The sequence below is a fragment of the Gadus chalcogrammus genome, chromosome 2, assembly GCF_026213295.1.
Source record: "Gadus chalcogrammus isolate NIFS_2021 chromosome 2, NIFS_Gcha_1.0, whole genome shotgun sequence".
NCBI lineage: Eukaryota > Metazoa > Chordata > Actinopteri > Gadiformes > Gadidae > Gadus > Gadus chalcogrammus.
Genome location: NC_079413.1, coordinates 5030445 through 5054615, shown reverse-complemented (window position 1 = coordinate 5054615; position 24171 = coordinate 5030445). Strand labels below are relative to the sequence as shown.

General features: G+C 46.1%; 2 protein-coding genes and 1 long non-coding RNA gene across 8 annotated transcripts; 1 reads left to right on the top strand and 2 right to left on the bottom strand.

The window, feature by feature from the left end:
* Window positions 1–19: 19 nt before the first annotated feature.
* On the bottom strand, window positions 20–10207 carry spns1 (SPNS lysolipid transporter 1, lysophospholipid). Of its 3 annotated transcripts, none has more exons than XM_056576321.1 (13): window positions 9982–10207; window positions 8578–8781; window positions 7994–8059; window positions 7468–7604; window positions 5592–5743; window positions 4574–4640; window positions 4163–4305; window positions 3557–3709; window positions 2966–3155; window positions 2299–2364; window positions 1981–2079; window positions 1706–1874; window positions 20–1153 (listed from the first exon to the last, which is right to left on the bottom strand). In XM_056576321.1, exons 2-13 carry the CDS (start codon window positions 8768–8770, stop codon window positions 1077–1079), a joined length of 1512 nt encoding a protein of 503 aa, XP_056432296.1. In that variant the 5' UTR covers window positions 8771–8781; window positions 9982–10207; the 3' UTR covers window positions 20–1076. The 3 variants fall into 3 exon arrangements, with proteins under 3 accessions (XP_056432296.1, XP_056432297.1, XP_056432298.1); XM_056576322.1 differs by having other exon boundaries at window positions 8578–8778; window positions 9982–10198; XM_056576323.1 differs by having other exon boundaries at window positions 21–1147; window positions 9982–10203.
* Window positions 10208–10269: 62 nt separating this feature from the next.
* nfatc2ip (nuclear factor of activated T cells 2 interacting protein) lies at window positions 10270–15755 on the bottom strand. 4 transcript variants are annotated; one of them, XM_056576325.1, is made up of 9 exons: window positions 14991–15503; window positions 14313–14423; window positions 14109–14166; window positions 13838–13952; window positions 13184–13273; window positions 12513–12777; window positions 11601–11745; window positions 11037–11149; window positions 10270–10961 (listed from the first exon to the last, which is right to left on the bottom strand). In XM_056576325.1, exons 2-9 carry the CDS (start codon window positions 14421–14423, stop codon window positions 10800–10802), a joined length of 1059 nt encoding a protein of 352 aa, XP_056432300.1. In that variant the 5' UTR covers window positions 14991–15503; the 3' UTR covers window positions 10270–10799. The 4 variants fall into 4 exon arrangements, with proteins under 4 accessions (XP_056432300.1, XP_056432299.1, XP_056432301.1 ...); XM_056576324.1 differs by lacking the exon at window positions 14991–15503 and adding an exon at window positions 15691–15750 and having other exon boundaries at window positions 10321–10961; XM_056576326.1 differs by having other exon boundaries at window positions 10321–10961; window positions 15083–15506.
* Window positions 15756–20265: 4510 nt separating this feature from the next.
* LOC130403344 (uncharacterized) lies at window positions 20266–23838 on the top strand. The gene is made up of 5 exons (XR_008904094.1): window positions 20266–20346; window positions 20814–20882; window positions 20962–21115; window positions 21588–21676; window positions 22045–23838. It is a non-coding gene; the product is annotated as an uncharacterized LOC130403344 (long non-coding RNA).
* Window positions 23839–24171: the final 333 nt, after the last annotated feature.

Genomic DNA, 24171 nt, shown 5'->3' with positions numbered 1-24171 from the left:
ACACACGTGTGAAACCCTGAAGTGGAAAACAGAAAAAGGGTTGAAGAGATTTTTCTTCACATTTATTTCACACAATAAAACAGTAATTGGCTAAAATAAATTCATGTAAATTGACACGTTTTGTTGTTTTTCCAAAATAAAAAACATAAAACCTTTATAAATCATATTAGATGATATTAGCAAACTTAGAATGTATGTCAAAATGTGACAAAAGTTTGAATGTGGACCACCTTACAGTGTCGTTGCCCACCAGAATGTTCTGGAAACACAGACGACAGTGTGTGCTTGAGGCTTCGTACTGCACAGTCCTACGCCCGTTTGAGAGCCACCAACCACTGAGGACAGGACCCCCATCGGACCCACGGCCTGCCTGTCCCCTGAGGCTCTCAAACCTCCGCGTCCGGAGCTGCAGCCGCCGGCTGGGTCCAGCGGAAACCGGGACAACCAAGTTTTAACCAAAGGGTCTCCTGGAAAGCCTGGACCTGTGGATCAGGATCCGGCGTCCTCTAAACTCCGTAGCGGAGTCCAAGACGGAGCAGGTTCCGCAAGCGACGAACAACAGATAGAGTTCCTCTTAATTATACATACTCAGAATTAAAAGAAGAAAAATACACTTTAACGCTAAAAAAAATTATGTTTAAAACAAAGGTTTTGCTGCAAGGATGCTTCTCAGAAGGGGTTATACTGAGGACACGGAAATATATTTCAACATTCACTGTCCCGTGATTGGCCAGATAGGGATTGGCATGCGTTTCTGACCAATCCAGGATCATTTCAGGAGACAGTTCCGTTAATTTAAAAGAAATTAAAAAAAGGGCAAGGTGGGTCTGTGCTTCTCGGGCTGATCAACAGGGGGAGCACTTGGTTAAGATCCGCTTAGTACAGTAGGGAGGGAAAGATAATTATTCAAACACAGAGTCCGGAGCGAAGAGCCAAACCTTCAGTACAACCCTGTCCGCGCTGACAGAACAAGTCCCGCAGTCTTTAAAACACATCTGTGCAAATCTGTGCAGAAGTCCCAAGTCCGCCGTGTTGAATGCCGTGGCCAATCACGTCACTGCGGCCGTGTCCTCTCGTCAAATCAGAACACTAGATACAGGCACCTTGGTCGACCGGCCGCTCCTGGGAACCACAATTGGCTCGTCATCTGTTGCTTGGCAGAAGAAATACAAAGCATCAGAGTATTAATCTCGACCAGAGAAACTCATTTTACAATCGAATCCAACGCATTAATCTTATACACTAATCTAACAGCTTCTTAATGTTCTTCTTTTGAGCCCTACAGCGGCTGCTGTAGCTCCCATCAGTAATATACAGTGTCCCATCGCAAATCTACATTTCATAATTTCACGGTATACAAATCTAAATTGTTGATTTCTTCTGAAATCATTTTGGCCTTATATTATAAACTCTAAATGAGTCTATATTTAACTAATGAATCCCATCAACAATTAACGGATTCTATATTGATAAGCAGCTATAATATAGCATACACGCTTAATGTTCACACCATCTTCTAGTGTTGACATTTCTAGCCAGAAAATGTATTTTTCATGCCATTTAAAATAGTTTCATTTAAATATTCAAATGTCTTATACCGTCCGGTACCTTCTGCTGTGACACATCCTTCTAGTGTTGGATGAATAAAGTACATGTTATCCAGTGATTAGTCAATGTGGGCGCCTGTTGCAGTACCCCTCCTCACCTGAGGGGGAGTAGTTCTCTGCACGGTTGCGGTCTCCCTCGATGAACAGGGCGGTGGCCAGGAAAAAGCCCCCTCCAACCACGGCCACGAAGGAGCAGAGCATCAGGGACACCTGCAGGGAGCGGAACTGCCACAGGTACGAATCCCTCTTCCTCAGGGAGTCAGATACCTGCACACACACATACAAACACACAAATGAGCATGATGGAAATCCTCGACACCTGCCAATCAAAGTGTGTGTGTGAGTGTGAGTGTGTGTGTGTGTGTGCGCGCACCACTCCGATGAGGTAGGGACTTCCTGCATCTCCCAGGCAGTGGGACAGAACTATCTGGAACGCTGCCGCTGTGGAACGCCTCGTCGGAATCACCACGTACTGCAGAAAGAACCAGTTAGAACAAGATGGAACCAATCACAACCAGATGGAACCAGTCAGAACTCGTCAAAAGCAGTTCGACCCAGATGGAGTTAGTCAGAACCAGATGGAACCAGTCAGAACTGGCAACAACTAAAGTCCAGTCAGATCAAGGAACAATCAGCTGGAACCAACCAGATCTAATTAGAAGTGGCTAGAACCAGTCAGAAGCAGACTCACCAGCAGTATGTCAGCCACTATGGCCCAGTTCATGGACAGGAAGGTCTCGCCAAGGAAGATGAAGACCTGTTGAGACATCATCATCATCATCATCATCAACAGACAACTCCAGTTGGTAGATTCATACAATTATTTCAGAAACGTTTCTGTACGTCATTATCACTTAAACACACTATTCTGATTACATTTGTATGATGTTAAGGGTAACCTAGCCATCAAAGATTTTCACCTAAATAAATATCGGTCTGGACATTATCTATTGGGCTGATGAAAGCCCTTTCATTGGCAGTGCTATTAATTTAACGAACTGGGTGTCAGTAGCGACACCGGTATGATCTATGTTACATATTATGGCCCAACGGTGTCACCCAATGAGAATCCTGAAGATTGTCGCTTTAATGTCTTAAATCAAGATAATGAACATTGTCTTAGAAAAATGCTAGCCCTGTTTGGGCAAAGCAGACAGGGAACAGGAACCAGACAGGGAACAGGAACCAGGCAGGAAACAGGAACCAGGCAGGAAACAGGAACCAGGCAGGGAACAGGAAACAGTCAGGAAACAGGAGGCGGACAGGAGACAGGAAGTGGACGGGAAACAGGAGGCGGACAGGACACAGGACGGGAAGTAGAGAGGAAATATGAAGCGGACAGGAAACAGGAAACTCACGTAGGTGGCGACGGTGCTGGACTGAGCGAAGACGATGGCGAGGAAGAGGAAGGGTGCGGAGAGCAGCAGACCGGCCGCGCACACCAGGGGGTCGGCGCGCTGCGTCCGCTTCCGGAGGCTCCGGCTGACCAACATCCCGCTGGTCACGCCCAGGACGCCCGTCACACACGTGACGATGCCGAAGTACAGGCTGGGGGGGGGGAGACGGTGGGGGAAGGGGGGGGGTCAGAGGTGGCGCCGTGACGACGGAATCGGACTCAAGCTTGCACATGCAAGGCCTTTGTGGCGGTGTGTTGGGGACGAAATACAAGACGCACCAATAGGATAGGAAAAAACCAACTGTACAGGATGTACTCTAAGCCATGAGAAAATACACACAGTGAAACATAAAAAGTATGAAATATAATAAGGCGGGGGAAAACATGTTACACAACAAAATCGTAACCCCCCCCCCACCAACTGATTTCTAACCGGGTCTGGGCCCCGGACCCGGTTAGCAATCCAAACCATGATTGCCGCTAGGTGAATAAAGCTCATGGAGCACCGTAGCGGAGTCTGGGTGCGCTTGGTTCGTGTGACGGTGTTCCTCACCTGTCAGAGTTGTCGCAGTTGGCGGACACACACGGCGGCTTCTCGCCCGTGAAGATGGCGGCCCGGTAGAGGAAGGTGGGCGCCCAGAGGGCCAGCGAGCCCGTCACAAAGGCCACCGCCGTGAAACCAAACGTGGACAGCATGAAACTCCAGCTGCAGAAACAAAACGCCAAAAAGGAGTCAGCAAAGTCGATACACCTGGATCAATAACAAACGCCCCCCCCCCCCCCACATCAAGCAACAGTGATTTACCTTAACTTAAATCAAACCCTCAAACAAATATTCCGAAACATGGCCCCCATAGATAAAATACCTATTAGTGTGGTGAATACATTTTTCACGTTCACCATCTCAGATTTTAACAACATATTTAACGGTTATTTTAAAGTATTCCTTGTTCTTGTGAGGCACACCGATGTTTGAAACTAGGACCACTCTGACGAATCCTGGTTCTGTGTCCTGTTCTGTGCTGGTAGGACCTGCTTTCGTGGAAAAGTTCTCTCTAGGTTTGCGTTCACTTCTGCCTGTTCTATCCGGCTGTATCCAGTTTCACCTGGCTCTGACTGGTTCTACGGGGTCCTGACTGGTTTCAGGGGAGGGACCTACTTCCTGCTGAGGGACTTCATGTCGGCGAGCCAGCTGGTCCTCTGGAGCTGGTGCTCGGGACGGGCCTCCACCCCCCCCCTCTTGGGCTCCTTGACCACGAACAGCAGCATCAGCACCGCCAGGAGGCCCAGCCCTGGGGTCACCTGGGGGACACACACACAGTCAACCCCAACCCCTGACCCTTAACCTTTAACCATCACTAATGGCCTCTCTCTGTACTGTCTAACCCTTACTTACTCCTTTAGTCATAATAGTAATATTGACTAGTCTAGTTATATTCACTGGGTACTAGTTATAGTTGTATTCTCTGGGTAGTAGTTAAAGTGACATGGACTGGGTAGTAGTAATAGTATACAGACGGGGTAGATCAGTAGCTTTCATTGTGTTCGGTGTAACTCCAGCAGGACTTACCCTCAAGGCCCAATGCCAGTCCCCGGCCAATTTGTCCACCGAGGAGCCAACGATGTAGCCAAGACCGCTAAACACACACACACACACACACAATTAGCCTGATACAAATTTCTTATAGCTAATGGCTACAAATGAATAACTTACATTTAGTGACTGAGATTCTACAGCCAATTGGGAGTCTTACAACTCACAATGAAACACCTGGATACCGGACAGTTAAAAGCTGAAACACTAAATTAACTACGATCCTCGTTCTGATTCCACAACTTTGACGGTGGCTGGCGGGTCAACCGCTACACGCTACGCCCCGAGTGCTCATCGCTAGCGCTACGTTAACATCGCCCGCCTCCGCCCCAACCTGTCAACTACCGCTGCTGCGACACTCATCCACGCTTTCATTTCATCCAGGCTTGACTACTGCAATGGTCTTCTCTACAGCACCACCAACAAAGTCCTCAAAAAACTTCAATATGTCCAGAACTCAGCTGCACGCCTCCTCACTGGTACCCGCTCCAGAGAACACATCACACCTGTCCTCCGTGAACTCCATTGGCTTCCAATTAAACACCGAATCAACTACAAAATCTTACTCATCACCTACAAGGCCCTCAACAGCCTAGCCCCCCCCTACCTTGCCGACCTCCTCCATCACCACGCCCCCTCCCGATTCCTCAGGTCCAAGTTCCACGGACTGAGCGACGGACTTGGGGTGATCGGGCCTTCTCAGTTGCTGCCCCCACCCTTTGGAATTCACTCCCCTCCCACATCAAAGTCTCTCCAACCCTCTCTTCTTTCAAATCTGCCCTCAAAACATACCTTTTCACACTAGCCTTCCCCACCTAACTCCCACCTTATTCTTCATGTTTAACCTCTGTTTTTCTTTTATTCCTAGTCTGTCTTACATAGTTTTGATAGGCCAATATGTAAAGCGTCTTAGAGTACCATATTAAGCGCTATATAAATTTCATTTATTATTATTATTATTACGTTGGCTTGGGGTTCAGAGCGAGCTTCTCACCTGCCGACCGGGATGGCAAAGTAGAACACCGAGAGCATGACGGTCCTCTTCCCCTTCACGTAGAGGTCAGCGATGATGGTGGGGGCGATGGTGGAGTAGCTGGCCTCCCCCACACCCACCAGGCCCCTGGTCAGCAGCAGAGCCCAGAAACTCTGAAACACAACGGCTCATCGAGTTCAGACCGACATCACGATGGAATGGAAGGAGATTTGCGAATCGCAAAGGCTGCGATTTTTAAAATCGCAAAAATCACAAAGGCTGCGATTAAAATTCAATAGCTGAATAAATTCATTCATCAATTAATCACATAAACCTGGCCTAAAGGAAAGAGCAGTTTATATGTTGACGACTTCCAATGTTGTGTTGGTCATACTATATAATGATTTATTGCTTGTTTGCTTGTACATAAGGAACTTGAAGAGAAAAAATATATATATGTTGCATACTAACTAACAAAAGTAAAATTGGTTGAAATAATCGCAATTAAGTTATTTCCCCAAATCGTTCAGCCCTACCCTGTTAGCACTGCCTGCCATGTGACCCGTGACCAAATAAACACCGCCGTCACCGGCCTAATTATCCACACACAGGATATGATGTAATATCATAATCAGCAAGCTGATTGGATTAACCAAAAGTCAGAAAGTTCCAAAAGAACACAGTACTCTTGATTGTCGAGTGCAGTGTTGTGCAGTGTTTTATTCTCTCTTCCTCTCTACAAACTTTGGGACCTATCTCCTTCCTACATTTTTCACCTAGAGACTGCATTCCAATTTTAAAATGTTCAGATTAGCTTGGAATCGCGCACTTCTTTTCAGATTTTTTGGATATTTTATACTACCGTACTTAATTCTAATTTTAAACTACCATTTTTTTTACCTTGGAAGTCAATGGGAGGACAACGGAGCCGTCCGCCCATTCTCTGACACTACATCAGACTTCGTAACTTGGTCTGATGTAGTAACCTTCGTTCAAAGGTTTTTCAAATCAACACACTAACTCACAGTTTAAGTTCCATGTCTGCTTGTTTTCAGTTGGTCTCATTGATTTTACGCCGAGGTTAGAGCGAGAGGACGTGCAGGCAGTGTTGCCTGAGTGGGCGATTTTTCCCGCCCAATTGGGCTACTTTTAATAGCGTTAGGCTGGAAAAATGAGCATTAGGCGAGTACATACAATTTTGGCTGGTTTAAAAATATATATATTTTTTTTTATTATAATATAGGCTGGATTATTATAATTCTTTCTACAAACATCAATCAATACCATACCTTTGATAAGGCATATCGTTTGTGCAGCTAGTAGCACAATTACTTCAGCTACTACTACTACTACATCATCTACTACCAGTCCATTACTACTACAGCTAGTACCACTACTACTACTACTATCTTCCAGCTTTGACAGTATTACATTAATTGTCAGGTAATGTCAGCTTCCAGGTGCACTGTGCACTGCAATACATTTGACCTTTCAGATTTATCAGCAGTGCAGGGCAATACATTTGACCTTTCAGATTATTCACTGCATTTTCTGCAGGAAATGCTTTTTCTAGTTCTCATTCTCATTTCTGCAAAACCAATTTCAGCGTCTTTCAAAAGAGTTCTGTTTTTGAATCATGTTGCTTTTAGCCCCCCCCCCCCCCCTCTCACGAGTAGCCCAGTCTGCTGTTGAATTGGTCAGCACCCCAACTCGGTTGTGATTGGTTGAACGCCTTGCGTGTGCATCGAGAAAGGGTATGTCACTACTTTACCACCAGGTTCAATGTTGATGTCATTACAAGCAATGTCAAAATCAACCATCTAGTGATATCACAAGTGAGCGAATCTAAATGGAAAGCTTTTTTCTTCAGTGCAGAGACAACCACATTTTGACTGACGTTTTTTGGTGTGTAGGAGCTGGCCAGCGTCACCAGGGACCAGAAGGAGATGCCTACTAACATGATCCATTTCCTGTTGTAGCGGTCGCCCAGGTAACCAAAGCATGGCGCCAGGAGCATGTAACTACAGACAAAGACTGGAGAGAGAACACATCGGGCAGGTTGTATTATAGACACTTTCAGACTACATCCACGGGTGGTTTTCAGTGTGGGGATTTGTAAAAGAAAAAATCTTTGCTGTTTACTACATGCGTTGTTGGACACAAACAGTTGCATACATTTTCCTCCGCTTCCTTAACTGTTTAAGGGACTTAAGTGGCCCACTTTATGAGACAACTGTGTGGTTGAAAATGGACAAATGTGAAAACAAACCAGCCCAAGTCATCGGTAACATGGCTGTCCTCAAACCAAACGCCAGCACACTGCTGCTGATGTTCATGTTGACGCGATGTTAATAACGTTAACAAAGATTTGTGTTGTGCGCAGAACCTCTGGACTCAGCTCCAAGGTTGTTATGTCTCCTCACCCGTTTGGAGCAGGCCAGAGTTCCCGTCGCTGATGCCGAAGTAGTTCTCGATATCAGGAAGCACACCTTGGGGTAGAGGAAACCTTGACGTCAAACACACAGGCAATACTGGACAGTATACAAGGCAACGGCAGTAACACTTCTAGCACTGGATGAGCATTAGCCGTCTACACAGGAACAGTCTGAAACCGCTTTGACTGATCCGATTTGTTTACATAAAAAAGCTGATTAAAAGCCTTGGACATTTCCTACTATGGTGTGTTCAAGGTTCCCATGTGAAGCCATGAGATTAGACGAGATGATCAAAAGGGTCACAAGATGGGTAGAAAGGAGAAACGCTAAGTGGATCTACACAAGCTCATCAGACAGGCCGGTTGGTTGTAGTTATAGTAAGTGGTTAATTCATGTCCCTGCCGAGAAATAACACTTACTTCTTTCTTATAGTTTCCATGTCGAGTTCAAGCACGTCATTAAGATAAGACGGTGCGTGCTTTATTAATCGGCTGTGTGTTGTTCTGTTTATGTTACAACTAGGGATCGACCAATATGGATTTTTTTTTCCAGTGTGGCGCTAGCCAGCCTACCCGCTACGGTGAAGCGGTCCATGTAGTTCAGAAGGTTGATGTAGAAGAGGACAGCCACGGTTAGCCGCGCCCTGTTCACCGATACGCCGCTCGGTGACTCCTCCTCCTGGCCAGGCCGCGCCCCCGGCTCCTCCCCCTCGCTGTCATCGGAGAGGAAGTGTGTCGTGTCGCCGACGGGATCGCTCAGAGACATGGCCGCCGCTGCTGAGAAACGGGTAACCATAGCAACCAGTGGTTGGCTTTGATCAGCTCGGAGGAAACCAGAGCTACAGGCGGTATGCTTTCATCATCTCGGTAACCATGGCTACAAGCGGTTGGCTATGCTCATTTAGAGGTAACCATACCAACCAGCGGCTGGCTTTGAGGCTGAGAGAAAAGGAGGAGTCAACAGTAGAGTGGATACAGGCGCTAGTTAAAGGTTATCTCCTGATAGCATGAAAAGAACAAGAACATTCCCTGATCAAAGTTATTCCTCTTGTATTGGAAGTAGTTTGGAGTGTTTTATCTTATCTCTACATCCACAGCAAACACTGTTTTCCTGTTTTGTCTATTTTCCAATGTGAATGAATTGATCTCAGCCTCCCGTTGAGGTTTCTTTGAATAAGGTAAAAGAATGTCGAAATCAACTGAGAGAAAGGCTTCTTGCCAATACGTAAAGTAAGTAAAGTACCAACATGTTTACAAGATACTGCGGACAATGTAGAACACAGAACAACAGTATACTACATAAAGGGAGCTCAACAGAAGCAGAACTCATGGTTTTTGTGGATGCCAGCAGCCAGCTGAACTGCAAGAACTACCATCAGGTGTCAAGACGATAAATAACTGTCATGTGAGAAAGAAAGAGACAAAGAAGAAGTGGAAGTACTGGACTGACACGCACATGGGATGAGGACCCAGAATTCAGACATCCACCACGGTTCGAAAATAGGTCGATGATGATAGATTATTAAGGGGAAGACTGGCATGTTGCATATAATACAATCATTGAAATGCATTGAAACTTGGGACTCCAAATCTACATACAATCTTTCACTGCGCTCAATAGATAGGACGATGCTGCGGTAGATTGCGCAGACAGTCGTGATAATAAGGTCAGTACTTTATCCCCCTCCACAGCAAATAGTACTGAATCTGCAGTTTAACAGACTACGACGCTACAGTGGATTATGTGTTAAATATATTCAGACCAAACACACAGATACATCTGATTATACAAGCCATCTGAGGTGACCATAATAACTAGGAAAAGCGGAACAACGTGATTCATTATTATCAATACTATGATATCGTATATATTTCTGTTTTCTAATAATGATGAAAAGGTAACAATAAGCCTATTTTTTCGTGACATAACTCCAACAAAAACAGAAGACACACGACACACACAATCGTGTTGTTTACCTGATGACTCAGTGTCGACGCTCCTCCGATGATCTGTCCGCAGTTTCCCAATTAAATATTCGTGTTTAAACCAATTTAAAACCCCATGACGAGAGGTACCATAAAATACTAAGACAGGACATAGGTTGTCGAGCTAACCAGTTAAAAAAAAAAGTAGTTTTAACGCCGCAGGATGATTCTATTTTGACTTCTCGGCGCCATGTTGGACGTTTTATAGCTTCCGCCTTGCCCCTCACGTGACACATGATAATGAAAAGTCAATCGGTCTGACTTCTATTAATTTGATATAAATAGGTTTATTTAAATTAAGAAATATACAGAACCATAAAATGACAGCACATTTATCTTTTAATTATTATTTATGAAGGGAAATTATTCCTGCATTAAATAATTTGTTTTTCTATCAATTTTTTTAAATATATTTTCAAAGACTATGTTATACATTTACTATCAACCCAACCTTGAACTTCACCAAGCTTTTATTTATTATATTAGATTGGGTTGCGGCAAAGGGTTAGAGTAAACCCGTGCATACAAAAAAGTGAATGATATGAATGATGAATGATAACAAAAAAAAGAAACAATATTTGTATCCAACCATTTAATCGGTTGTACCTCTGCATGAGGATGATCTGGGAATTTACATACACCTGAGTAACAAGTACCTAGAATAACCGATCACAACGCAGCATGGCAATGATAATACAATATTGACACGCAAAAAAGAGAGTATGTAACGCACACACACACACACACACACACACAGGTTGTGTAAACAAATGCAGGTGCCAAAGTTGACAGGTCCAAGGTCACGTGACTCAGCTCCACACCTCGATGACATCGCCGTCTTCCATGTCCAGCTGGGTGGGCGTCTGACTTGCTGTGATCTTTGAGCCATCGAACTGGAAGTTCATTTTAGCCTGACCCCCGGATGACCGGCTGGCTGTGTACTGAGAGAGGATGGAGCCCAGGGTTGCCTCCTGCACACACACACACACTCGTGTCAGGGTCTGTGTTTGTATGTGTGTGTACATGCGTGAGTGTGTCTTACTGACTTTGTGTAGGGAATACTCCCGAGTTGAGCCTCTGTCTATTCCTTGTATGCGCACAGTGATGATGTCATTGCTCTGCGTCTCCTGTTTAGTATCTTCTGCCATGACAACACAATCTACACAACACAACAAAAGTATGGATCGCTAGAATAGCACAGCTAAACATCACAATCCACACAACAACATAACTCATGGATAATATGACTTCAACACACACGTCAATCAAGTCCAGTCAAGTCCAAACAACCACAAAACACATGAAGATGTTTCTGCAAGGACGGCAGGACAGACCAGTTGTCCTGCCGTCCCTTAATATATACAAGATGCATTAGCATGGGCAGATCAAGACCGAAGTAAGATAAACATTGATTAATCCCAGAGCGGAAATTCAGGTGTCGCAAATAACCATACGTTATAAAATACATAATAAGGGCGGCAGTTGCTCAGGAGGTAGAGCCGTTGACTTGTAGTCGTGTGCGAATGGGTGCATGAAATTGTTGAGGGTGGATCAAAGCGTCTGCTAAATGCCCTAAATGTAAATGTAAAAAAGGATCTGTATTTGCCTACCGATGATGTCAGCGATGCTCAGGCCGAGCTGATTGGCTGAGGAGTGAATAGGCAGCTCCATCTCCTTCCTGAGCAGCAGGATGCGGGAGGGCGGGACCTTGAGCTTGACTGCCAGCACCTCCACCGCCTCCCCCAGCGGTCTGGACTGCAGACCGAACGGGAGAGGGTTAGCAGGGAGCTGGCCACTGATCAGTGCAGTCATATGACATGTGACAGATGTGTCAGACCCATCTGTTCATATGGACTTCCATTTGAAGGACTGAGGGCTGCACAACAGTCACATTAAGTCATTGAGCAGACGGTTTAATCAATAACGATTTACATGCGAGGCTGAGAACATCGAGTTACTAGGATTTACACACACTGGCCGGGACCATTTTAGCGCATAATGACTACTGCTGCCTATGCTTGTGGCAGTAATGCAATTCTGCTGAATTATTTGGAGGACTTATAGGCTACTTGTAGTGAAGTATTTTTAACAGCGTTGAATCTACAGCTGATCACTTTCACTGGCTAAGCAAAATGAATCCCGAACAGTTGAACCTCTGAATGGATCCTGAAAGCCTATGTCCTAGAATAATTCATTAGTATTCCGTTTTAGTCCATCTCACTAATGGTTACTTAAATGTATTTAAGCTCACCATGTCCAGTATTCAGAATTCAAAGCATTTATTCACAAATACGTTCCATTTTTTTGCCAAGCGGAGTCGACAGTCCTGTGCGAGTATGCATATTAGCCATGTGCGCCAAACAGAAGATAGACGCAATACTGACACAACACAGTGACCTACTGACACAACACAGTGACCTACAGACCTGCCCACACAACACAGTGACCTACAGACACAACACAGTGACCTACTGACACAACACAGTGACCTACAGACCTGGCCACATAACACAGTGACCTACCGACACCACAGAGATCCGATGGATCTCTGTCCGACAGCGGAACTTGAGCTGGATCTCGCGGCCCACCAGAGGGTCTTCGGGCTCCAGGGATGGGCTCAGGAGCACAGAGGTCTCGATGATGTCATCATCGTAGTGTTGGGCGTCAGTCAGCGAGGGGCCGGGGACGGCACGTTGGAGGGCTTGTCCTCTGGTTCTCATCCCCCCCTTCCCCTCCGGAGAGAGAGTAAGCAGGGAGGAGACAGAGCCCAGCCTGCTGTTCACCTCACTGGGAGTGAGGGAGGGAGAGAGTGAGAGAGGGAGAGGGAGTCAGATCGAAAGACAGTGAGAGAGGCAGATAGAGAGACAGGGCCCAAGCAAGATGCATAAGACAGAGGTCTGCTGCCGTTGTGTGGTAGTATGAGACTGTGGGCAAAAACGTGTCGTGCGGTTGTGTGCAAGAGTGTGTTACAGTATGTTACAGTGTTTTACAATGTGTGACAGTGTTTTACAGTGTTGTGCGTCATTGCGTACCTGTGCAACAGTGTTGTGTGCTAGTGCGTAACAGTGTGTGGCAGTGTAGTTGTGTGCTAGGCTGCAACAGTCGTGTGTTACTGTGTGATGGCTAGCATTCAACAGCATGTAACTGTGGCTGTGTGCTAGTGATCAACAGTGTGTTGCGTGTGGTGACTCACTCCATGGCCCTCCAGACCGAGGTAGACACCTGGACCCGGGGAACATTCGGGGTCCGGGGAGGGGAGGGGGAGAGGAGGGCCACACTCTCGCTACAGCAGAACCAAAGGACAAGGAGACCAACAAGGTTACCGCCTAGTGGCTCCACACGTTATTACACACAGGGTGTCTGCCTTGTGCCTACTGCCTACTCTATCGCACGTGATCGTGGTCTGGTCTATCTCACCTGGTCTTAGTATAGTCCGGTCTGTCTCACATGGTTCTGACCTGGTCTGTCTCACATGGTTCTGGCCTGGTCTGTCTCACATGGTTCTGGCCTGGTCTGTCTCACATGGTTCTGGCCTGGTCTGTCTCACATGGTTCTGGCCTGGTCTATCTCACATGGTTCTGGCCTGGTCTGTCTCACATGGTTCTGGCCTGGTCCATCTCACATGGTTCTGGCCTCGTCTATCTCACATGGTTCTGGCCTGGTCTATCTCACATGGTTCTGGCCTGGTCTATCTCACATGGTTCTGGCCTGGTCCGTCTCACATGGTTCTGGCCTGGTCTGTCTCACATGGTTCTGGCCTCGTCTATCTCACATGGTTCTGGCCTGGTCTATCTCACATGGTTCTGACCGTGTCTGTCTCCCCTGGTTCTAGCCTGGTCTACCTTACCTGATCTTAGAGTGGTTGGGGAGTTTGCGCTCCTCCTCTTCCTCAGAATCGGTGAGGCAGAAGTTGTGACCTTCGGGTGCCGAGTTGCTGTACGGTGTAGCCTCTGCCGGGTCGCCTTGGTAACCAAAAAGAGAAGACAGGTATGATACATCTGGGAAAGGCTAGAGTCAGATTTCAGAGGACTGTCCTTTTTTGTCCCAATGTTGAGCAGTTTGTGTTTCGCTAATAATCACACTTTATTTTGTACTTTGAAGCTATTTGGGGTCCTCACATGAGCTGCTGTGCGTTAGCACCGCAGAGGTCGGCTTCAGCTGTAGACATTTATTCACCTGCGGACCATCAAACACAAGGGAATTCACCTCCAAACTGACCTTTATATTGACGGGCAAACACTTGCGTCTTCTTTAATGGTAAGGAAAAATTATAACCTTGGCTTATCTGATTTCTTCTTGTTCTATGCAGTGGTTGGACTTACTTTGTTGGTGTAGATGGGAACCGAGTTGATGGTGGAGGGGTCGAAGATGATGCGGCGGCGTTTGGGTCGGGGTTTCACGGGAGTGACCCGGTCACTGTCACTGTCCGACATCTGCGGAAAGAAATATCCTCTGAATCACTTTAGGGCAATGCTATGGTTAAGGACACTTTACAAGACCTCCTTCAGTTTTTACACTACATCAATTATACATTATATTATATTTTTGGTTTCAATATGAAATTATGCACCGTCCTGTATGTACTCAAAGGTTGGGTATGGGATTTGCGAAACGCCAGCAGATTTTGAATATACACAACTCAAATGGTCCTACCCTCTCTCCTTCAACGCTGACTCTACCCATTCCAAGTACATGGACGCGCTGCAAGTGGGTTATTATGATAAGGATTTCAAGTCATTTTGCAAAAATGGCCAAAAAAGAGAATTCCATACCCAACCTTTAATACCTCAATAACTTCTATGTTCTACTTGCTCTATGATCTCTCTGCCAACTGCTAGACAAGCGTCTCGCAGTTAGTTGTCATATAAATATCTAGTTATCATGATAATATATAGTGGTAACGTTTCACTAGTTGTACAATATCTAGAATAGAAAAGTAGAATTGTAATTGTAAAACGTTTACGTTTTCTCGTACCAGTTGTATTGCATCGTGTTCTTACCTCAAAACAGACTTTATCACTTTCCCTCGTTTCATAAACGGTTGTTAATCCATAATATTGTTATGCAATTCAAATTAACTAGTTGAACTTACTGTGTTGAAATCAGATGCATGGGGTACTCTACTACATCATCAACACATCAACCGATATCTCAAATAATATCTGAATATTCGCTCCTTTAACTCAGGGATGGTAATAATAATAATAATTTCAGGAGCCTTATTAATAGTCTAAATTTAAATATCTCTGGACCAAACGAACATAAATAAATTCAACAAACAAAATAAACTAAGAATTCATCGGCAACATCTTTCATTATTTTGTTTTTCCGCTCTGCTATATAACCTTGGTCCTGATTGGTTAAACTTGAGCCAAGAACCAAGTCCGTGATTGGTTCATTGTGGAGTAGGAGGCTCACGGAGGGAGACGCTTACAGATTTGAAAGGCCAATCGACTGGCACCTGAGCTGTGATTGCCAGATTGGTTTCAAGCGCGCAAAAGATAAATGATGGGAAGGAGGACCATCGCTTAATATTCTGTCTTGTCAATCGCTCAACATTGTCGTGTGAAATTCTACAAAACTGTATGATTAACTATAGTTGGAATGGGTATCGCATCTTCCTCCAAATGATCCTACATCGCAAACCTAACACAATCAACAAACACTGATCTGCATCTTAAAAGTGTGCCGGAACATTACTGCGGTCAAGTGAGCCGCCATTCGTTCATCCGCGGTTAAACCAGCCGTCACACAAAATCTTCGTGCGCCTTTACTCTAAACAGACTTTGGGAGCTTCTCGCTCACAACCAATCACGTTCTTCTGGAGGTCACTAGTTCTTAATTGATTTCAGCTGCGTCTCCCCCGCCTCTCCTCATAAAGCGCCCCCACCGTTACGGATGTTAATCGTTTGTTTTGCGTTGGATTGCGTGGGCTGAACAATCCGGACATCGTGGCCACCGACGTGGACCCCCGCCACAGGGACCCACGCAGTGAGTAACGCGGGGTACTTCCTTCATGAGCACTGCACCTGTTACACTCTCCCCATCTCCTCCTGTCGTCTGTTCTCGCCCCTCTATTGTACATGTTTTACCGCTGGAGGTTAATGTGGATTTGCTGATGGAAGTGGTAGTTTGTGTTGAGTGGTTTATCTATGGGATCGACTGACTAACTAACGCTGTGGACCGCTACAGCACCGACCACCACACTGGGAAGTGTCCTCTGCTCACTGTGGAAGCAGCATGGAAGAACTGCAGCAACTCTGATGGAAACGAGGACCTCCACGCTGTTGAACACAAACTGTTCTAGGCCTACTACAAACCGAGGCGGTCCCACTCGGTTAAAGATGTCGTGGTCAATGCGGCAGACCGCTGGACCTGGACGTCACCTTCGGCAGATACTTCACTGCCCTCAGGAATCCACGGATAACTTGAAACATGTCCGACTCCACATGTCCGAAAAATCCAGAATGGAAACTTGAGGAAGGAAGAAGGGGTCTGTTTTTGCTCAACCCATAACCCCACTGAGCCCTTCTGTGGAAACCTTTCTGACTGACCCTACTGACTGGGGGCCTGTTGTTGTGTGTTTGGTTGGTCTGGTAGAAGGTTTGCTGCTTGTGATCTGCAAGGTGGTCCTGGGTTAGATGCGGTGTCTGATTTGCACACCACTCTCCCAATTCTATTCTGCTCTTTACTACTTTTCTACTTTCAATACACTTGCTGCTGCTGCTGTTGACCGCCGGTCGTAAAATGTGGTTTTTATTCACGTATGTTGGACTTTGCATTTGTATTTTAATGAGTGTGTTTACTGCCTGTTAGACCTCGGATTGGCAAACCTAAACTCCTTCACTGGCAAAAAGTAGATGCAAATTAAATGACAAAATTAACATTTCAATATTCGTTTTGCGTATTTCACCAATAGCTTCGGAACTAGACGGACCTCGTATATAATTTGCTCTTCAAATATGCGGTCAGGCGCCCCTCCGTTATAGAACGTTTTCTGCCCTTTACGAAATAGACCGACCAATGGCAACCCTTTAGGCTATCTAATGTGAGGTTGGATATACGCAACATGTAGAGGTGTTTCAACAACAAAGATGGAAGTTGGTGAACTAAAGACTGTATATGCTCACTAAAAGAACGAACGACTACTACTCAAAGATTTTGAGGAATATGTATTTCTGCATCACCCGTTCCAATGCTATGATTAGTCGAGGCCTATCCAATAGCATAGCATCGACCCATTTTAGATCGCGCCCTTTAGACACGCCCCTTGGAAATTGAACAACGCGCTTCAACGCAGAGGATCCAGAAGGATTTCACAACGAGTCCATTGGAAGATATCGAGGAACATGAACATCACCAATGAAGGAGAGTAACGTTTTCACTTGCTATAGGAATTTAGTGAAGCACTAAATAGTTAATAATAATATTGATAAAATGTGGTCACCATTTATTGACTTTTTGGGCAAGACTTGCTTTACTAATATAACCGTGTTAAAACCGCATTCATTTACTTTTCTTGTGTAGTTTCCCACTATTGATTAAATGTTATAGAAGTAAAAAAGTAATCACTAGAACTATACACATTTGTACAACAATTAATCATTATACAGGATTTGAACATTTTCTATTCAAGCTCATGCTTCATAATATTTCCAAGGATTGCAGAGTACCAAATGATTTATGAACAGTTGTTTTTGTTCAGGAGCGGATTGTACACCCAGAGGCTTCAACAGAGCGGGTCTGGAGCTGGGAGCTGCAGGTGGATGGTGGCCAGGAGCCGTTCAGTCCTACAGGAACAGACGGGTGAGCCGTGGAACTGCACATCCTATAAACTCCTCCTTGGCGTGGTCAAACGGTTCAGAATAAAACTGGAATTCAGTCATTGGTTGTGCTTGGCTTGTTGGCCAAGCGTTCTCAGCCATTAGGACTAGTGTCCTTATGAAGATTAGATGTGTGGCTGGGTTTGGGAGTTTATAGGAAATGATACTTCTCAAGAACGCACAGAATGGGAGAAGATAAGCTATTGATATCTGAGTGAGCGAGGAGAAAAAAATCTCCAGTGTTTAAATGGATTTAGTCTTGTTTCAGTAGAGGTGATGGAGGCGGTCGTCTGGAGGTCCGTGGTGGTCCATGCAGGTGGAGGGAAGGCCGGGAGACGTGCAGCCCAACGGATGCAGAACGGTGAGACACGGAACTGCACAGCTGCACATTATTTCTAGGCTTCGTGAATTGTTTAGAATTAAAACTTTGACATGCAGCCACAGCAACTCTGAGGTGTTCTGAAAACATTGACATTTCAGAAGGGCCTGGCGGCGGCCTACCTGGAAGGCCTGGAGGCAACGGCGGTCCTGGAGGCAACGGCGGTCCTGGAGGTGGAGGCCAACCTGGAGGTCCACAGAATGGGATAAGCTATTGATATCTGAGTGAGCGAGGAGAAAAAAATCTCCAGTGTTTAAATGGATTTTGTCTTGTTTCAGTAGAGGTGATGGAGGCGGTCGTCTGGAGGTGCTCGTCTGGAGGTCCATGGCGGTCGTCTGGAGGTGCTCGTCTGGAGGTCCGTGGCGGTCCATGCAGGTGGAGGGAAGGCCGGGAGCCGTGCAGCCCAACGGATGCAGAACGGTGAGACACGGAACTGCACAGCTGCAAATTTTTTCTAGGCTTGGTGAATTGTTTAGAATTAAAACTGACATGCAGCCACAGCAACTCTGTGGTGTTCTGAAATGTCAGATGCATTCTCAGCCACAAGGACCAGCTCCAGGATGTAGGCTAGGTGTGTGTGTGGCTGGCTGTTGGGTTAAATAATGCCTCACTCAAGACTGCACAGTAGGGCATCAGGGAGATCTGTGGGAGCTAAAGCAGAGGAGGAGTTGATTATCTGCATCATGTACGGGGAGAAATGTGCAGTGTGCAAATGGAACGTGTCATTCGCCTTTCAGAAGGACTGGGGCAGAGGTCCTGGAGGCAGAGGCCAGCCTGGAGGCGGAGGTCCTGGAGGCAGAGGCCAGCCTGGAGGCGGCGGTGGCCTGGAGGTCCTGGAGGCGTCCAACCTGGAAGGGGCGGCATGGAGGGCCAGGTGGCGGCTCCTCATCCAGTAAAGTTAAACTCATCTTCAGTGCATCCATGATGAAAGGGGAGAAATGTTCCAGTGTGCAACTGGAACTTGTGTCTCACATTTCAGAAGGGCCTGGAGGCGGCCGGCCTGGAGACGGCCGAGGTCCTGGAGGCAACAGCGGTCCTGGAGGCAACGGCGGGCCTGGAGGTGGAGGCCAACCTGGAGGTCCACAGAATGGGAGAAGATAAGCTATTGATATCTGAGTGAGCGAGGAGAAAAAAATCTCCAGTGTTTAAATGGATTTAGTCTTGTTTCTGTAGAGGTGATGGAGGCGGTCGTCTGGAGGCGGTCGTCTGGAGGTGCTCGTCTGGAGGTCCGTGGCGGTCGCCGTGAGGTCCATGGCGGTCGTCTGGAGGTGCTCGTCTGGAGGTCCCTGGCAGTCGTCTGGAGGTGCTCGCCGTGAGGTCCATGGCGGTCGTCTGGAGGCGCTCGCTGCAGGTGGAGGGAAGGCCGGGAGCCGTGCAGCCCAACGGATGCAGAACGGTGAGACACGGAACTGCACAGCTGCACATTTTTTCTAGGCTTGGTGAATTGTTTAGAATTAAAACTGACATGCAGCCACAGCAACTCTGAGGTGTTCTGAAAAATGTCAGATGCATTCTCAGCCACTAGGACCAGCTCCAGGATGTAGGCTAGGTGTGTGTGGCTGGCTGTTGGGTTAAATAATGCCTCACTCAAGACTGCACAGTAGGGCATCAGGGAGATCTGTGGGAGCTAAAGCAGAGGAGTTGATTATCTGCATCATGTACGGGGAGAAATGTGCAGTGTGCAAATGGAACGTGTCATTCGCCTTTCAGAAGGACTGAGGCAGAGGTCCTGGAGGCAGAGGCCAGCCTGGAGGCGGCGGTCGGCCTGGAGGGATCGGCGGCGGTCGGCCTGGAGGGCCCGGCGGCGGTCGGCCTGGAGGGCCCGGCGGCGGTCGGCCTGGAGGGCCCGGCGGCGGTCGTCGGCGGCGGCGTCCTGGTGGGCCCAGCGGCGGCGGCTCCTCATCCAGTAAAGCTAAACTCTTCTCCAGTGCATCATGAACGGGGAGGAATGTCCGGGGTGCAAATAGAACGTGTGTCTCATTTCAGAAGAAATGAGGCGACGTTGCGGAGGTCCGGGCGGTTGGCCCGGTGGAGGTCCAGGCGGTTGGCCCGGTGAAGGTCCTGGAGGAGACGGTGGAGGACGGCTGGGGGATCCGGCGGTGGAGGACCGAAGGCGGGTCGTGATTAGGCCAACCAGCTCCTCATCCATGGAAGGTAAGCTCTTTCTCCAGGTCAATCTGATCAACGAGAAAATCAAAGAGCGCAGCCATGAACTGGTGGTGTCGCCATGTGGGGACTAAACTCTAATGTTTAACTCAAGTAACTGCAGTGTTTCCCCCAGCACTGTATGGTTAAGGCCGTCTTAACAGTAGGGCCCCGCCTTGACTACCAATGTAGAAAAATGATATATAAAAAATAATTATGCAATAACAAAGTGCAAAACTCATAGGGAAAGAAAACATACTTTCCTCAAGTACAAAAAAAATGAATGCAATTGAAAAGGCGGTTGTATGTATAATTGCGAACTGAAACCCTCACCGAAGACCCCCCCCCCCCCCCCCCACCAACTTGACTAAGACATTGTCTGGGGGAAACACTGAACCGGGTTGTATCACTTAGTAGTGAGTACACTAGGGTAGCTGGGTCATCTCCAAATGGTAACTGAGTGTTTGCTCCAGCAGGATTGAAGGAGTCACTGGGGATGAAGATCACTGCTCAGGGGCTGACGACCACTCATCTTTCCGGAGAAGGTACATAAATCTACAGCTGATGTGATTAAAGTTCTGCAGTTCAGATCCGCTGATAAATGGTCCCATACCGTATCCACAGCGTCCTCATGGTGCAGGCGGTCAAACCTTCACCTCTTTGAAGAGACCAAGCAGCTTGATGACTGACTGGTTCTTTATACTCAAGACCTCGTCCCGGAGCAGAGGACGGACCTAAGGCCCGCAGCGCAGCCGACTAGAGACTCCTTGTGGAACCGGTAAGATACTGGATGGACCATCTTGAAGACATTTTCATTTATTCAACAAGGTTAGTTTTGTTTGGCGGGTATGTTGCTTTGATACTAGGGGCTTCTTCTGTAACAAACTTTCTAGAGAATAAGATCTGACTTCAGCCAATCAGCGGGATGTCCTTGAACAAGAGCCAATGGCTGAAGGTGCTCAAACGCATTCCTTTGACTGCTCCTCTACTATTGCTGTAATCAAGCTGGATGGCTATTTTGCTCCTTCTACTGACAAAATCAAGTCTGCCACCTGGTGGCTGATGAGGGCGTAGCAACTCGGGGTACATTGGAAACATGATAAGAGCCTGTTTTTGATGGTTGGATCGTACACCTAAATGTTTTTACATCAAAATATCACCGAACCCCATGTTGGACAATGCTTGTTTTCATCCTTTCTATGTTTAGCTTTGATTTATCCTTACCTTTTCTTATGACCTATTCCCCTTAGGTTCAATTAAGTTGACCTCTCCTTCAGGCGACTTAAAGGGAGACCAGATGTGCGGCAGCTGGGTGTCATGGTGCAGAGACCCAACGCTGGTAAATATTTACTTCCTCCTTGAACAGACCTAACGCGTCAAACGGCAATTATATAATCCCTCCTGATCTTTATAAAGGTCTGAAGAAAAGTATTTTCTGTGAACATCTCCACTGACTAGTGTGCTCTTAATTAAATTAAAGTTAATTAAATGCAGTAACTCCAATGCACCTGGAGGCTCGTATTGAATTTTTTTTAAACCTGGTTCTCCAGCACTAGGACTGTTGAGGTAAATAAATGCTTGTTTTTTCGCTAATTTAAGTCTATGAAATCAAATGCCGATTGAGACCAGATGGGGCTGTTCCTGCATTTATAGGCATTTGATTGCCCTTGACACTGATTCTACTTTTTGCATCAATTTACTTCACAGTACTGAACTACACCAGTGTGTCCTACTCCCATAAACCCTGAGGATCCCTGGATGGCTACACCAGCACATTAATCCACACCCAACATCAACACACAGTGCACTCTATAGAGCTCGTAAGTCCGCCCCTTGCGGCCGGACCTCGTGAGATCGTAAGATATGACTGGGTTTCAATGGAGAGAAAGTAATTATTTTCTCAATTTTATGTTGCACCACATTTTGGGGGAAGAATGTTTGAATCAATCTTTGTCATTTATTTCTGTAATCCCAGCTGTTGTATTTTAACACGGTAGCTGGGAACCCTCTTTATAGGGAGCGACTAGAGGGACGAGACTGGAAGCAAACCTGAGCCTGGATCTTAACCTTCTTTCTAAACCTAATGCCGCAATTTAACCGCAAATAAAGTGAGGCCTAAAGTAACTTGACTCTCTTACCTAAACTTGCTTGCCTAAACTCGCTTGTCTAAACTCGCTTGCATTAAACTCGCTTGCATAAAACCTGAACTTGCTTGGCTAAACTCGCGTCGCTTGCCTAATACCTGAACTCGCTTGCCTAAACTCGCTTGCCTAAACTTGCTTGTCTGAACTCGCTTGCATAAAACCTAAACTCGCTTGCATAAAACCTGAACTTGCTTGGCTAAACTCACGTCGGTTGCCTAATACCTGAACTTGCTTGCCTAAACTCGCTTGCCTAATACCTGAACTCGCTTGCCTAAACTCGATTGCCTGAACTCGCTTGCCTAATACCTGAACTCACTTAGCTTGACTCGCTTGCCTGTACTCGCTTGGCTAAACTCGCTTGCATAAAACCTAAACTCGCTTGCATAAAACCTAAACTCGCTTGCATAAAACCTAAACTCGCTTAGCTTGCCTGTACTCGCTTGGCCAAACTCGCTTGGCTAATACCTGAAGTCGCTTTCCCAATACCTAAACTTGCTTGTCCAAACATGTTAAACAAAGTTAACCATCCATAATCTTTAACCCAAACCAGACTTGTCCCTGGGTCGCTCCACTTTAATTTAGAAGTTTATTTTACCTCATCTGCGTTTTGAGTTTCATTCTTTGAGGGCTTGAAGTGCTTTGGAGGATATTTGAACCTTTGTTTGCCGCATCAATAAACATGCTTTATCTATTTTGTTTTGGATTGCATTTCTATGTGTAATCCGGCCAAATGTTCAGTGTCCTTGCATGTAATGTCTATGGTCTGACGATAATCTGACCTCTTCATGAAGCAGAATGTGTGTGAATGTTGTCCCGTGAGCGCCAGGCTCTCTGTGGGCCTGTCAACGTCTCTTTAGCAAAAGGTTGGAGAGTGAAATTAATTTTTGGGCCATTTTCATGTGTTCCTGAGTATTTCAGACCTGTGGTGTTTCACATGAGACCTTAATGGGAACTTTTCTTTTTCTGCCTGCATACGTAATGCCTACATTAGTAGGTTGATCACTGTTGATCCCAATATTGATCATTAACCACCTCATTCTTTGGGATTACAAATCATGTAATTTATGAGCATATTTGCAAATGCCTCCAAATATCAGATTGTGTAAAAACGAATGAAATGTAACCTGCTTGATTTAAAGAAAATAAAACATCCAAATATTATAAACCTGTTTTGTGTTGCTCTCTTACCATGTGGAAATGAGCAGATGGATATGTTTAGCTCTGATTTGCTGCCTCCTTTTGGTGTGGTGCTGGGATTTGTTTAATATACTATTATCATTTCCAGGATAAGTTGATAACCTAGTATAGCCTACCCGGAAAAGAAGGGATATGATGGCCAGGGCAGGCTGTTTCGGTGTAAGTGAAATCCGCGAGCTGCTGATCATGTGAGAGAAGGTTATGGAGTCACATTAAAAAATACCTTGAAAGACGGTAGGCGATCTACGAGAGACGCAGAGGAACTTTCCTTATGAGGCTTGTCGAGATAAAAAAACAAGTGCTCAGCAAAATGAACAATAAGTTGATTTTGCACTTGTAAATAGTTAATTTCGTTTGTAGCCTTTACTCAGACGTGAGCTCATTCTTGCATGCGAGTGTCCGGCTTGGCAGTCTAAAAACATGATTCCCCACTTAACAGTGGGGAATCATGTTGATTCCCCACTGTTAAGTTGTCTCCTCATACAAAGTGTAA

Bases quoted from the DNA above. Each gene is read 5' to 3' on its own strand.
- nfatc2ip (XM_056576324.1), bottom strand. From the start codon at position 15,711: ATGGCGGCTCACTTGACCGCA. The intron at 13,953-14,108 runs GTGAGGACCCCA...TTGGTTACCAAG, and splicing joins GCTAACGCACAGCAGCTCAT to GCGACCCGGCAGAGGCTACA. The intron at 12,778-13,183 runs GTGAGTCACCAC...CCTCACTCCCAG, and splicing joins TCGGTCTGGAGGGCCATGGA to TGAGGTGAACAGCAGGCTGG.
- spns1 (XM_056576321.1), bottom strand. From the start codon at position 8,770: ATGTCTCTGAGCGATCCCGTCGGCGACACGACACACTTCCTCTCCGAT. The intron at 2,080-2,298 runs GTGAGTCTGCTT...TTCTTTCTGCAG, and splicing joins TAGTGGCTGACATACTGCTG to TACGTGGTGATTCCGACGAG. The intron at 1,875-1,980 runs GTGCGCGCACAC...GTGTGTGTGCAG, and splicing joins GTCCCTACCTCATCGGAGTG to GTATCTGACTCCCTGAGGAA.